Source organism: Triticum dicoccoides, chromosome 2A (genome assembly GCF_002162155.2).
Source record: "Triticum dicoccoides isolate Atlit2015 ecotype Zavitan chromosome 2A, WEW_v2.0, whole genome shotgun sequence".
Taxonomy (NCBI): domain Eukaryota; kingdom Viridiplantae; phylum Streptophyta; class Magnoliopsida; order Poales; family Poaceae; genus Triticum; species Triticum dicoccoides.
The window spans coordinates 762,971,925-762,987,526 of NC_041382.1; the positions used below are offsets into that span (position 1 = coordinate 762,971,925).

The following is a 15,602-nucleotide window of genomic DNA, read 5'->3' on the forward strand; positions in this document are numbered from 1 at the left end:
GCCTTGGTGTATGCTGCCAGAGGAAACGGGGAAGGGAGTCTCTGCCATGGTTAAAGCGGCGACGCTAATACGTTTGGGCGATGGCCAGAGGGCCAAATTTTGACGGACAAATGGCTGCCAGGTGGGCGGTCCATTGATGAGCTGGCCCCTGCTTTGTTTTCCTTCGTCAAAGACTCTGGTCGCTCGGTGAAGGAGGCCCTTGCTAATAGGGGCTGGATTAGGGTGATCTCAGGAGGCATCTCGGCACAGGCCATGACGCAATATCTACAAGTTTGGGACCTCGTTCAAGACACAGTTCTAACTACGGAGGCTCCGGATAGTTTGGTTTGGAGGCTGACGGGTGACCTGAATTTCTCGGTCAGCAGTGCTTACGGTATGTTCTTCGCTGCAAATATGCGCTTTGCTTGCCATAAACCAATCTAGAAATCAAAAGCTCCACCTAGATGCAAAATTTTCATGTGGCCTTCGCTGCAAATATGCGCTTTGCTTGCCATAAACCAATCTGTAAATCCAAAACTCCACCTAGATGCAAATTTTTCATGTGGCTGGTCATTCATAAGAGATGTTTGACTGCGGATAACCTGCAAAAAAGGGGCTGGCCCTCAAATGATGTATGCCCGTTGTGTCTCTCGGTGGCCGAAGACTGCAATCATCTGTTCTTATTTTGCCGATTCACACAGCAGGTTTGGTCCAGGTTCAGAGACTGGACGCGGGCTTAGTTCTCGATCCTTGATGATCACTATGACAGCTCTGAATCTTGGTGGATCAATACTCGAAAGGAAATTCCCAAGTCAGCTCGAAGAAATTTTGACACCATCACCATTCTGATTCACTGGAGAATTTGGAAAGAAAGAAACGCGAGGATTTTTGAGCATGTGGCCAGCAATGTGGACAGGGTGATGGAGCTGACAAGAGAAGATATTTCTGTCTGGAGAGCTGCTGGTTGTGTAGGCGATGTGTACTGATGTTGGGCCCTTGCTGGGTTTCATTTTAGGTTGTTTCTTCTCTGCACGGAGCTTCGACTCTGCCGATTAACAGCTCTAGATTGCCTAGACCGTGGATCGCTGTTGTACTCTCTTTCTTTCTAATAAAATTCGGCCGATGGCCCTTCGTAAAAGCCCGTGGATGTGTCTAGACGCGTCCACGGACAGTGACCGGTCAATCCTCAGTTTTCCTCTCTCACAATCGGACATCTCAATTAGCATATCTTAAATTCATACAAAGTCATGCAACTACGTAAACGATGCAACCCACACCGTGTGGCTCAGGACATGCCATTGGACTACCAATATTTGCCATGTTTTCCCTACATACTAGCTATGGAGAAGATCATCCAAGGTTGTCCTTGCCCTTCCCGGCATCCTTGCCGTCCATCTCGCGGAATTAGCGGTCGAAAGCAGTATGGATCAAGCTGGATCTGCTCTTCGCCAGAGCTGTCTGACCCATCGCTCTACTCATTCTCCTCCTTGGGGGGGGGGGAGGGGGGCAGTCCGGCTATGGCACGACAACCCGTTTCTGCTTTAGGGTGATGGCGCGCGTGTTCCTTCGCTGCCGCTTTAAGATGCTAGCGTGGATGGCTTCCTCCTCTGGGCACCGCGCGCCGCCACCTCCGCCATGTCGATAGCGACTAGCGAGGCAGGCCTCGACCATTCTCATCCTCTCCTTCCCACCGTGGGCACACTGGTCCCGGTAGCACTCATACTCCGATAGACTGGTGATGGGAAAAAGGAGATTGGAAGGCTCCTGAGAGGACCGTGATGATCCAGCCTCGGAGGATCTGAGCGTCCAATGTGCTGACACAATGGACTCGCGCCAGATAAATCTCGCCGTCCGTCGGGCGCACTCCTCCTGTAAGCGGCGGAGTGCAATGCGGATGGCTATTGCCTCCTTCAACCCGCACGGAACGACACACCTAGTCGACGGGTCTGGACTGGTTGTGGTCAGATCCGTTGCCCGCCATGACGGGGAAGGCCGGAGATCGCTGAACGAGAGCTTAGGGGGGTGAGGGGGGAGTGCAGTGGAGTGGCTAGGGTTTGTTCGGGGAACGGATGAGGACGAACATAAATGGGGTCCGGTGGACCAGCATGGGCTGGGTACAACGCGCTGACACGCCTGGTCATGTCCGGGCCTCCTCATATCCGCCCTATATTTGGGCTTGATATGAGGGGTGCCGATCAGCCCAATATAAGGCGTCAGTCTGGGTCAGCTTTTTGTTTACCAGATAGTGACCGCGCCGTCCGCCCAGGTGTGTGAGAAGGGTTTGAGGTCTCCGGCTATAGATGCTCTAGGAAGATAAATAGAATCAGTCCTGGACTTGACTTGTTGACGCGTTTTCTTGACCACTAACATGACACACGTACGTGTCATTTTATCGCTAGTCTCAGCGGTCCACATACGTTCCCACGCCGTGCTACTACAGTTGAAGCTCCTGGACTCAATTCACTCCCATCATGCATATAGATAGACCAGACCAGGAGAGAAGAAACACCTAGGAGAAGAGCAGTTTAGAAGAGGAAAACGTGGAAGTGAGCGACGATGATGGTCCTTCTTCCCTGGCACCGGCGGGACCTGAAGCTTGCAGTAAGTCTGCCGTTGCCAGGTCTGTTGCGCTGCATCCTTGTATTGGTGACAGTCTTGAGCCCCTGCACCGCAGCACCACTCTTACTCCGATGTGAAGGGCGGCGACGTCTGCATTTTCCAGCTCGACCTGCCCATTATTGGAGTTCTGCAGAGCTCCTGGGACGCAGGAGTCATAGACGGCGCCCTCCACCTCACCACCGACGACGTCTACCAGCCGCCCGTCTATTACCCACCTGACCCCAAGAGGCGGGCCGGATGTGCCATCCTCCCGGTGGAAGTCATTCTGTGGCAGCCGGTCGGTGAACCATCCGACATCAACTTTAAGTGGCAATGGCCGTGGAGGTACGACGAGCCAAAGCTTGAGGCGTCCTTCAACGCCACATTCACCATGAGCGCCAACACATCACGCGAAGGCGACGGCGGCCTTATGTTAGGGATACTGCCTCCCATTTTGGATGGCTTCCACAGAGCCACATACGCATCCTTGGCCAGGTCTAGGACCACATTCCCCGACGGCCGCCGCGTCGCCGTCGAGGTCAGTCAAGCAGAGTACTACTATTCTCAAGGTACCACCAGCATGTACGTTTCCATCGAGCCGGAGCTGAACACGACGTCCATGGCGATCTACACCGTCTGGGTCGATTACAACGCCGCCGCTCACAACCTATCGGTGTATGTGGTCGAGGGCGGCAAGCCCAAACCTGAGGAACCCACGCTTCACATGCCCCAAGGCGCTTCGGGTTACTTCGGTTTATTCGCCTCAAAGAGCAGATTCTTGCCCACTTGTCAGGCGGTGGTCTATAGCTGGAACATCACCATGGAGAAGCTCCCGCCGGAACCCATCATACTCCCGGAACCACCCATGCTCCCTGAACCCAACCATGGTCGTGAACTGCGAAGAGAATTCTTGGCCATACTGCTGACGGTGGTGCTTCCTATAGCCGTTATCATGGCCATCGTTTTCGTGGCGGCCTGCTACTTCTCGTCGAGGTACAAGGCTCTCAGGACGAGGCTCAAGCTCTCAGAGGTGCTGAGACAGCTCCCGGGTGCCCAGGGAGTTCAAGCACGCCACCATCAGGAAGGCGACCCACAACTTCCATGAGATGATGAAGTTGGGGAGAGGCGGTTTCGGCGCCGTGTACAAGGGAACGCTACGGTCAGGGAAGCGCGGCGAAGGGCGAGTCGATGTGGCTGTGAAGAAGTTCACCCGGAAAGATGACCGTGGCTACGAGGACTTCCTCGCCGAGGTCGACATCATCCACCGGCTCCGTCACAAGAACATTGTCCCTCTTCTTGGTATGTCATTACTTGGTCCATGCATGTCTACATCTTATTAGACACTACCAATGTTGACTCTGACTAGTATGTCTTTGGAACTTTGAACCGTCTTTACAAACTTAGTCCTCCTCCTCCTCCTTTGCTTCATAAGATAGAAATATGGTCGAATAGAAAAGCTATAGCAAGTAAGATGACATGTATCTCAAATCATATAAATATGTATAAGAAAGAGAAGTCGTTTACTAGTTCATAGTGTGTATGGTAAGTGTTTTCCCATTGAGTCCGAGCTTCTTTTCAAATATGAAGGATAGGAACCATTCCCATGTATAGTACTCCCTCCTCCAACTGTCGCTGGTTTAATACAGTTTTCTACTAAATCAGCAACAATTAATATGCATCGGAGAGAGTTTTTTTCCCGAGAGTATGACAAAGACGTACCGTATCTTTATAGAAGGGAGCAAATAGATTATAAGAGTCCAACATTCGATGCGAACATCAAATGTGGATACACTCGCATCACACAAAGAGCACAAAACGATCTAATCCTCCACACCTACAGCGGCACGCTCCAATCTTTAATTTCATCAAGAATTTGCACGGTAAGACCAACAAGCGACTTGAACTGCTCTGGTCTGCATCGGAGAGACTAACAAGATATTATTCCTGTAAAATAAAGGTCTCTAAAGAAGAAATTTCTTACAGAAATTCTATCTTATAGAATTCCTACAAAATTCTTGTAAACCAAATAAGGCCTTAACAATCTCTATTCCTTGGTGGCTTGGTTGATGACGGCAGCAGACGGAAGCCCAGCTGCCCAAGATCACTCTGTAAATGATTTTTTTTAATTCCTGTTTTTTAATCTGGTGGCGAACTGCTTGTCTTGGAACCTTTTTTGTTGTAAATTGACTATGTACGTGAACATAGATTTCAGCAAAGAAAGTAATGCGTTAAATAGACTATGCACTATGCCTTTTCACGGCAAACTTAGCGTCGATCTATTTTTGGTTGCAAATTTAGATTCCATTTGAACTTCAATTGCAAGCAGGTTTAAATCTATTTAATTTGATTGATACATAGAAGTTACTTCCTCCTTTCTAAATATATGATGTTTTACACTTTGGCACTGGCTCTAGCAAACTTCGCTGAGCATTACATTTGATGCATATATACACAGAAATTGTGAAACGATGTCATGAAATTATCGTTCCCTTCCAATTAATAATTTATTAATTGATCTTATAAATCAAAACAATTTCTTTTAGTTAGGATCCAATGTCAACAAGTATTATTATGTATAGTTTTGGCCATCATCTACTTTGAAATTTCATACTACTTTTTTATATTTTGTTAATATTATGTTTGTACAACTATACTATGCGTGCCTTGATGCACTGACGTAAAAATTAGTGGTCCAGATTAGCAACCTGAATATTTGACAAGGTTAAAAACGTCAAGTAAAATGGAACAAAGATAGTATAATTTTATCTAATTTGAACTGTGGTATATATGATGAAAATAGCATAACCAGATTTCTTGTTCGTAATATTTTCATGTTACTCTATTTACAAAAATTGTCATATTTTATCCCTTAACTTCATATATTAGTGCCACTGCTTGCTCCACTTCTTTTGTCACAATGCCCCTAACTTCACATCTGTGGCCATACTTGTAGTATTTTTTTTTAAGTACTCAACTATAAATCTGACGTTAGATTTTTTTATCATGGCAAATTGAACGTTTTTATGACAATTTATATTTGTCGAGGATGGCAAGCATGACAAATCCCTTTCAGTTCATTGTTTTGCCAGAAAATTGCCATGCTTGCAAACTAAATTCTCCATCCTCGCACCAACATAAAATTGCCATTAAAAATGTTTGATTTGTCATGCTTAAAAATCTGAATCAGATTTTAGCATTACCGTTTTTAAAATCTTGTATATAAGAGTACTGTATATGAGTTATGACGTAGCAAATTTCAGGTTGGTCTTACGAGAATGGAGAGCTGCTACTGATCTACGAGTACATGCCCAATGGCAGCGTAGACAAGCACCTGTTCCACGAAAAGCAGCAGCACCGTGGCCACCAACAGCCAGTTCTGCCCTGGGGGAGACGCTACGACATTGTGAAGGACGTCGCCGCTGGTTTGCACTATGTCCACCACGAGTACGAGCGCACGGTGCTCCACCGCGACATCAAGGCCAGCAACATCATGCTCGACCCGGCCTTCCGCGGCCGCCTCGGCGACTTCGGCCTCGCGCGGGTCGTCGGCTTAGACAAGAACTCCTTCACCGACATCGGCGTCGCGGGCACCTGGGGCTTCATCGCGCCGGAGTACCCCGTCAGCCACAAGGCCACCCGGCAGACCGACGTCTACGCGTTCGGGGTGCTGGTCCTCGAGGTCGTCACCGGCAGGAGGTCCCTCGGCAAAGCGGACGACGAGTTCCCGCTGCTGGTCGATTGGGTTTGGTGGCTCCATCAAGAGGGGAGGCTGCTGGACGCGGGGTTGGACGCCGACGATGCCGCCCGGCTGCTGCTCCTTGGCCTGTCATGCAGCAACCCGAACCCATCGGACCGGCCGACCCTGGCCAACGTGCTGCAGGTTGTCGCGAAGACGGCGCCGCTGCCGGACGTGCCGCTGGTGAAGCCCGCGTTTGTGTGGCCGCCGGAGGGGGCGTTACTGGACGACGACGTTGATGATGGTTTTGCGGGGACGAGCCGTGATGATTCTCGGTACTGGGAGGAGGAGACCATGCCGAGCTTCATGTCGTCGGAGATCACCAAGCGCAGCCACTCCGCAGATTCTGGGAGGCGATGGATTGCCGAACAGGGCCTTAAATACGTATAAATTAAAAGGAGAGGCAGAACATGGGTATAAAGTATAAACCATCAATGTGATGGGGAACAGGTTTGCTGACATGCATAGCAATGTACATACAGCATCTTTAGTCATCTCTGGAAGCAACCCTGAAGCATGGTAATGCTCAGCTTTATTACCAGCAATGTAAATAAATAACTGCTCTTAAGACACTAGTATTTAGAAACAGTAACAAGGGCACAACCAAAAGGGAGAAAAAAAACAGCCGTTGTACCTCCTTGGACCTAGATTCAGAAGGAAAAAAATGGAACAATTCTAGATTCCTAACGTAATAGTATATCAAGCTAAAATATACCGATCTGTACGAAGGAAAAAAGAAGAAGGAACATGTACTTCAGGTCAGCTTATCATTAACAATATGTAGGATCATGCAGACTTCAATCCTAATACTATGTACTCAAAACATAGTGCCGTGCAGTTCCCCAGCAAAGAGTCATAATCCCCGAATCAAATCAACATGATATATGTAGTGGAACAATTATGCTTCTTGTTATGTGGCCTCAGACGTTGGCTAGAAAGGAATAAAAATCAAAATTACTCCTAGCAAAAAAATGGTTAAACATAATTAAACTCTTTTTTCAGACGCAAACAGGAGTAAACTCAGCACACTGAGAAACAGGCAGAAAATAAACTGAAGTTCTAAACATTAACATATATGTAAGTTTTCTACCTAACTTAGAATACTTTGCCGTCGGGCTAGCCATGTAAGCCACGATCTAGTTGACCTGCCGCCCAAACTTCTACATAAATCCTGAAACAAAGCATCACAAATGAAAATTGTTTCAAAGAAAGAGATGTTTTGTGGTGCTTTGTTTTCATCTCGTCGTTTATCACAGATGAGAACTTCAACATCTAAAGTGCATCACTAATTTCCCCTCCCTATACACATACAACAAATTTTAGAGCTCCGTCGTTCCGACTGGAAAATGTAACCTTCCACCATAGATAAACCAAACCTCTTTGCTTTCTGGCTTTTCCTTCCAATAGAGTACCAACTTGTATAGGGGGTGCTCAATTTTGTCTGCCACTTATCCTATAGTTTGTGGATGTCAAGCTTGCCGCTTGAGTATTCTGGATCTGTTTCTCCTTATAATGGACAAGTGCACCATGAATATATTTTCTGATGAAACGCAAGCTAAATGGTCGGGGCTCATCACGACACGACCTACATATATTTTCTTTTCTCGTAATTAACTGCCTGGCACGTTGCAACTTGCATTTCTTGAAAATATACACAACAAAAGAAAAAAAAATACAAGTGGCAACCCAATCAAGTTATAGGGTCGTGGCATTATAACAAAAACACCAAAACATAATATAGATAGAACTAAGCATTATTCCAAAAACTAATTAAAATAACAAGTTCAGTGAGCAGAGTGCCTGCCACGTTGGCCAGAGCTGGTTCTCCAAGAAAGAATATGAACACTTCATGTTTGTTCATACCCGCCGAAAAGCAACAAAGGAAACCGCAATACTGTCGTCATGACCAAACATCAACCAAATCCCACACGCAGAGCCAGAGAGGGAGAGACCGCTCCGGTCCAGAGCTCAGATCAGATCGGCGACATTCATCGGCATCTCGTCGATCTGCGTGCTGTAGTACTGCTCAATGTCCCTCAGGATGCGGATGTCGTCCTTGCGCACAAAGTTGATCGCCACACCCTGCACATAATTTTTTTTCATATAGGTCAAGCAACAAGAGTATTAATTGTGCAAATATTTGGGATGCAGAGAGCAAACATTTGTTTCAGATGAGCGAGTCACACGCTACATATTGACTTTTCATAGAGTTTAAACAAAAACAATCCTAGGCAGTCCCATAAGAGGGGTGACTTGAGTTTCGCAGGAGGGGTGGGTGTGTAACTTTACCTTGCGCCCAAAACGCCCAGAGCGACCGATGCGATGGATGTAAAGCTCACGATTATTCGGGAGATCATAATTAATGACAAGAGAGACCTGAACAAAGGCAAATACATTCAGTCAGTAACCAAAATAAGAATCATGCAACAGCATGCTTAAGGGTACCAAGACTTGCCTGCTGAACATCCAGCCCTCGAGCCCAAACATCTGTTGTGATCAGAACATGGGTCGTGCCACTCCTGAACTCACTCATAATCGCATCCCTTTCCTTTTGAGGCATGTCACCATGCATAGCTGATACGGTAAAGTTGTTGGTGCGCATCCTTTCAGTAAGCCAATCCACCTGGCCAAAAGGGAACAACTATCGTTTAGCAAGCTGTGAACCATCAATTATGTCAACTGGACATGGTTAACAAATCTGGACAATATTTCATACACTTTTGAGTCAAAGAAGCACATCGCTGCAGTTTAATAGTGCAACCAACAGCAATCAACTGAGCTATACATTACCTTTCTCTTGGTATTGCAGAAAATGACAGCCTGGGTGATGGTCAGTGTATCATAAAGATCGCACAGCGTATCAAACCTCCATTCCTCCTTCTCAACAGCAACAAAGAATTGTTTGATGCCCTACAAACATGATATGAAAAATGTAAGAAAATGTAAGTGCTAAGTAGGACAAAATGCACTAAAGCAAAACAAGTGGTGACATTTACCTCTTAGGGTCAACTCATCACGCTTTACAAGGATCCTGACTGGATCAGTCATGAACTTGCTAGTTATCTCCAAGATGTCATGGGGCAGAGTTGCAGAGATCAAGACAACCTGCAGATGGTTCGAAAATACACAATTAGAAAAGTATGAGATCTCTGCCAGGGAGATGTCTTTATTTCTAGCCATGAGGCTTAGTGCTCATGTTAAGTTTTAACTCTAAAATGCCCGCTTTTCCCATTAACAGTTCCCTGCTTAGAGAATGTTACAAATGCTCAACCAATAACATGCTGAAAAAAAACAAAGAATAACAGAAAGGAACAATAAACTGAGGAGCACACAAATCTGTCCCCATAGTTAAAAACAAACCATTCATGGCTAGCTACTGGCAGATGATTATAGTAAAAGGTGCAAGACAGACTGATAAGTCAGAAAGGTGAAAGAGATAAACATATGAGCAGGTGACAACTTGAAATCTGTAGTAAAAAGCATCAGCACGATGACAAGACGACTGATAAACTACACAAAAGAGTAGTTTGAGAAAGGTTTAATTTCAATGACCGACCTGAAGTTCTGGGGGGAGGTATCTGTAGACATCATAGATCTGATCCTTAAAACCTCTGGTCAACATCTCATCGGCTTCATCCTAAAAGGGCAACCTGGTGCATGTAGCTCCCGCTTGCGCAGGGTCCAGGGAAGGGTCCGACCACTTTGGGTCTATAGTACGCAGCCTTTCCCTACATTTCTGTAAGAGGCTGTTTCCAGGACTAGAACCCATGACCTCATGGTCACAAGGCAGCAGCTTTACCACTGCGCCAAGGCTCCCCTTCAGAATGTTACTACTTGTAGAACTTGGAGAAAACAAAAAAAAATGCAGTATGGCAACGGCAAACTAACCAGGACCAGGAGCTTGATGGCTCTTGTGCGCAAGGTCCTTCTCTTGATCATATCACATACTCTGCCCGGGGTTCCTGAAACAACATGCACTCCAGCCTCAAGCTTCCTAATATCCTCGCCGATACTTTTGCCACCGACACAGGCATGCACAGAGACACTCATGTAGTTCCCAACAGCTTGCATCACCCTCTCTGTTTGCGTGGCAAGTTCCCTAGTTGGTGACAGTATCAATGCTTGCACCCTGCAGAATCAAAGTTGTACCCAATATTAAGTTGAGCTTTCACTTTCTGAGCAAGTGCTATATTATACATTATCAAAGCTAGTGCCCCACAGAGGTAAACAATGGTGAATCGCACAGTAACACACTGGTAAAAGCATAAGAAAATAAATATGTGGTGGCGCTAGCACAGATGGGGAACCACAATGTTCGCCCATAAAACAAGGAAAGCCCAAAGCTATGCCAAGAGATATGCACATCCTTAAGAAAAGTAGCGACATCAGAAAAGCAAATCAAAGGAATTGATTGCGGAGACAAACAAAATTGAAGCTATTACATCAGGACAAAACAACACAAGTTAGGAGAGTTACCTGAAAGAAAACATCCACCTGGAGTTAGCCACCCTTCAACTTTCCTGAAAAACAAACAATTCCTCTGCATCTTCTTTCATGTTGAAAGAATCACTGATGGTAGGAAATGTAAAAGTTACAGAGTAATAAACAAGCAATTACAGTTCTAAAGAAAAAGAAATTCCTACAAACATATGTTTGAAGGCATATACACAGGACACTATGTTGTCTAACAGTAGCAAGCTCTGATGCACTTTTCCATCAAATTACTACAAACAAATGATGAAAATGTAGGAATTTTCAGCAGTTCTACAGTGACAAACAAAAAAAAACGAAGTTGCAAGGGGGGAGATGATGTGGTTTCAACAGATTGACTAAGTTGATTCATACAGCCTGAAATTGACCCAAATACAGGAGCATTTGCATTTTTAACCTAGGAAGAACAAATACACAATCTAACTGCAGCGAGTCTTACAGTGAGGAAGAAGGCAAAAAAAAAATTACAAATGGAGCAGTCAGTTTTATTGAAACTACAGTAAAATCAACTGAAATAGCAGTTACCCAAACTGCAGGTACAACATAAATTTGGCATTCAAAGCTTACATGGTTTAAGAGGGACAGATAGAACAAAAGAAAGCAGTAAAAATCTTATAAACCAAGTGTAGATGGAGCACTAAGTTGTATGAAATTTACAGTTAGGAATGACTAAAATTACATGCAAGCTAAGTTGCAACAAGTAACACCAAAGTGTAAACCACAGTCTAAGAACGGTAATGGAATGTTTGAAAATTACAGTTACAAAGAACTAAAAATACAACAAAGCTAGGTTGTGATAACAATAAAATCCAAGTGAACCACAGTGCAGCTTTGAAAATAAAGCTAGGTTGTAATAACAGACCAGTAATAACAGTGCTGGTGGTCTTTGAAAATTAAAATTTAGCATAACAAAAAATACAAAATAAACTGCTCCACATTACTGTGATAACCAAGTGTAAACCAGGGTGTAAGAACATTACTGTCAGCTTTGATCTTAGCAAAATACGTTCTAACAAGTACACTACTCCCTCCATCCCATGATGTAAGACACTTTTTGACACTAGTTAATAACAATACTATCCAAGTGTAAAGCAAAGTGTAAGAACAGTACCGGGAGATCTGAATTTTATAGTTTAACAGAACTAAAAATACAAAGATACTAGTATGATTTAGTAATCAAGAAATCTAACCACCAGTCGGCTGGTGGTTTGCAACAGGCACGTACAATCTGGCGACCGCTCGATCCGCTCATCCCGCGCAACAGCCGCTCGATACAATTTTTTTTCCAGTCTCCCGCGCAACAATCGCTCGATCTGTTTTTTTTTTCAGTCTCGCACGTGAAAAAGAAAAAAAGGGCGCTAGCAAGAATCAAACCTAGAACCTGTTGGTTGAGGCCATAGCACGCTACCAACTGAGCTAACTCTCTCTTCTTGTTTTCTATGCAGATTACATGTTTTTTATACCTTATTAAATGAGTGGAAAGGAAAAACAACTCGATCCGTTTCTCTCAGCCGACAAAACCGGAAACTTGTGTGTAAATAGCATGGTATTTGACGCATGCGGACCTAGTAAATTATGATGCAAAGACCGTGATAACTTATGGGTAAATAGCATGATTATGCATCGTAGATCTGATAATTTACATACAAATACCATTGGTAATTTTGACCCGAAAAAATGTTAAATAATCTAGTCCGGTAACTTGTATGTAAATAACATGATAATATAGACACAACAAAGTTGATAACTCACGTACAAACACTCTGGTAACCATTTGACCCGAGAAAAAATATTGAAAAACAACCCCTGATAAATTCTGTGTAAATAGGATGATAGTATACACACAACAGAGCTGATAACCCACGTAAGAACACCGTGGTAACTCCTTTAACCCTAGGATAAAAGTTGCTGGAAATCATACGCCGGTAATTTCTGTGCAAATAACATGATAATATACACACAACATAGCTGATAACTTTGACTTTGAAAATTTTCTATTTGGAAAACATTACTCCGATAATTGTTGTGTAAATGACATGATAATTTATGCACTGCAGCCCTGATAATTTAGATACAAATATGATGGTAATATTTCAACGCGAGGGGTGCTTGAAACATACCCTGATAATTACTATGTAAATAGTATGATAATTTATGTACCGCTGTCATGATAACTTATGTACAAACACCACGATAATGTTGACCTAGAAAAAAGTTTTTAAAAACATCTCTTGATAACTTTTGTGTAAATATCATGATTTTTACAGACTGCAAAGTATAATAATTTTGTACAACATCCAGCCGTATCTTTGACCCAAGAAAAAATATTTAAAATATTCCCCGATAACTTATGTATAAAAAGCATGATAAGTTACGTACCAAATGGTTGATAACTTTTGTACCCTCGCAAAAAAAAACTTTTGTACCCTGGCATGCTTTTTACAACGAAGTTATCATGATATGTCAACAATTTTTACTACGTTAAAATTACCATGATGTTGTAAATATTAACAGAGCAGCCGGGCCATCTATATAGGATAAAAATATAAAAGGAAAGAAAGAACAAATATTCGTTACCAGGTCACGCTAAGTAGCAGTACAAATACTATCTAACCTTAATCTAATCACTGGCTCAATCTAGACCTGGTGGTTGTGAACTACTGCGGACTACCAAGAGGTGGTGGGTTCGATTCCCCACTTCTGCCAATTCTTTTTATTGCGCTAGAAGAAAAAAGAAGATGCGGTGGATCAATTCCCACATCGAGAGTGGAATCGTCCGGATCTGTCGCTAACGACCAGTCGACTGGTCGTTAGCACAGTCCTTTAGTAATTAGTAACAGTTATAAAGAAACTACTCCAGAAATATGTTTGTGGATATAATTTTAACAGTTTATTAGCGTGCGGATGCTTTAACAGATTCCACCCACAAATCTATTGCAAAATCACACATGCCACCACAAAATCGAGAACACGACTGGAACGGATCTAGGCTAACGAGACAGGTTGTGGCATCGGGCGACGGCAATCCAAGACGAAAGTTTGAGGATCTAGCGAGAGCGAGGGTAGCAGAGGGAGGGGGGTGGGCATGGGCTTACTCGTGGATGTTGGTGTCGATGACCTGGCAGACGGAGAGGGAGACCATGGAGGTCTTGCCGGTGCCGGACTGGGCCTGGGCGATGACGTCGCGGCCGGCGATGATGGGGACGACGGCGCGCTGCTGGATGGCGGAGGGCTTCTCGAAGCCGTAGCCGTAGATGCCGCGGAGCAGGTCCTCGTGGATGCCCATCGCGTCGAAGCTTCCCACGAACTCCACCCCCGCCGAGGTCTCGAAGGTGAGCTTGTCGTCGTCCATCGGCCCGCGCCTGGAGGAGCCCGCCGCCGCCGCCGCCATTGGAGAAACCCTAGCCTGTTGGGGGTGAGACGTGGGGAGCGGCGGAGGAGGAGGAGGATGGCTCTTTTGCGCCTGGGTACCTGGCGGCTCCGGCTTTCTCGGTTTTATAGCCTGGACTGCGATGCGAGGTCGGTTTGAATGGAGGGAAGAGTTTCGTCGGACTCCGGGGTGGTTTGTGTGAAAATGGCGTCACGGGCCGTATGCGGTCCGGCCATGGGCCCAGACCTGGCCAAACGGGCCGGCCCGTGCTAATCGTGCCTGGCCCGCCGTGACACGTTTAATAGCCGGGCCATGCCATGCCGGCCCACATGCGTCGCTCCTTGGCCCAGGCACGGCCTGATTATTAAACGGGCCGGCCCGTGGCACGCTTAGCACGCCGGGCCACCTGTTTTTTTAGCCTGTTGGGATGTATTTTAGGCCTATCGGGCTGTAATTTAGGTTTTATATATATAAACAATTTCTAGAAAAAATAAATAAACGGGTCATGCCGTGCCGGCCCGCGTGCCTAGCCTCTAGGCCCAGGCATGGCCCATGGCGTGCCGCGTGCCGGGCCTGGCCCATTTAGCTCTGGCCATGCCGTGCCTGGGTCGTGCCGTTCTTGCGTGTTATGGGCCGGCCTAGTTAGCATGACCCGTTTGGCCAGCTATGCATGGGTCGTTGTCGAGCTTCATTTCCGCTCTATGAGCAAGCAATAAATCAATTTCTCAAAAAAAAAATTGGCAATAAATCTTACATCGAAATGAACATGGTAATTTTTTGTTTTGAAAAACATATGAACTTTATTCAACTGATATAATGCATACATCATTCATGAGGGAATGTACAATTTCATTCATAAGCTCCTCAAACCAATGAGCAGTAGAAGAAAATCTAGCTAATCTAGCGAGCTTATTCGTAACTTTATTTGCTTCTCTATTACAGAGGGTGTAGGGACATCCGGGAGTTATCATACATTTCTCATACAAAATGTAACACTGCTGGTAAAACAAGGCTACTAATGAAATATTATCATACTATACAGCACACCATGCATGTAACCAGCAACATCATTTTGACAAAAGGAATCCTAGAAAGATGAAAAAAAACAGTAGGTCCGTGCTGCATTGAAACACCACTCCGAGTTAGGTGAAATTAAGCCCATGACTTGAAGAAAAGGCACATTCAAGTCCTGCTGCAAATGAAGCACAACTACCCGTCTGGAGAACAACATTCATGCTACTGTGAAGCCCCAGATCACCCCCTCTCAGCTCTCGCACTGGATTTGATCTCACTTGGAATTTGTTGCGCTAGCTGCGGATTCACTACTCAGAAAACAAAGGAAAGCCACCACACACGCGTGATCTCTACGTTGCAGCGGCAACCCCCATCCCCACCCCCCAATCGCCCCTGACCTAACCACTCCCGATG

General features: G+C 45.2%; 1 protein-coding gene and 1 pseudogene across 1 annotated transcript; one reads left to right on the forward strand and one right to left on the reverse strand.

The window, feature by feature from the left end:
* The first annotated feature begins 2,505 nt into the window (after positions 1-2,505).
* On the forward strand, positions 2,506-6,876 carry LOC119352361 (annotated as a pseudogene).
* Positions 6,877-7,920: 1,044 nt separating this feature from the next.
* LOC119357081 (eukaryotic initiation factor 4A-III homolog B-like) lies at positions 7,921-14,281 on the reverse strand. Its single transcript, XM_037624064.1, has 8 exons — positions 13,900-14,281; positions 10,202-10,442; positions 9,870-9,950; positions 9,313-9,418; positions 9,104-9,225; positions 8,769-8,936; positions 8,603-8,689; positions 7,921-8,395 (listed from the first exon to the last, which is right to left on the reverse strand). The coding sequence occupies exons 1-8, from the start codon at positions 14,193-14,195 to the stop codon at positions 8,282-8,284; spliced, it is 1,215 nt and encodes a 404-aa protein (XP_037479961.1). The 5' UTR covers positions 14,196-14,281; the 3' UTR covers positions 7,921-8,281.
* Between the last annotated feature and the right edge of the window lie 1,321 nt (positions 14,282-15,602).

What these genes read in the sequence shown, in the direction of transcription:
- LOC119357081 (XM_037624064.1), bottom strand. Translation starts at nt 14,195, where the DNA reads ATGGCGGCGGCGGCGGCGGGCTCCTCCAGGCGCGGGCCGATGGACGAC. An exon ending in ATCGACACCAACATCCACGA is followed by an intron (nt 10,443 to 13,899) that starts GTAAGCCCATGC and finishes TTGATTCTGCAG; the next exon opens with GGTGCAAGCATTGATACTGT. An exon ending in CCATCAAGCTCCTGGTCCTG is followed by an intron (nt 9,951 to 10,201) that starts GTTAGTTTGCCG and finishes TTGCCCTTTTAG; the next exon opens with GATGAAGCCGATGAGATGTT.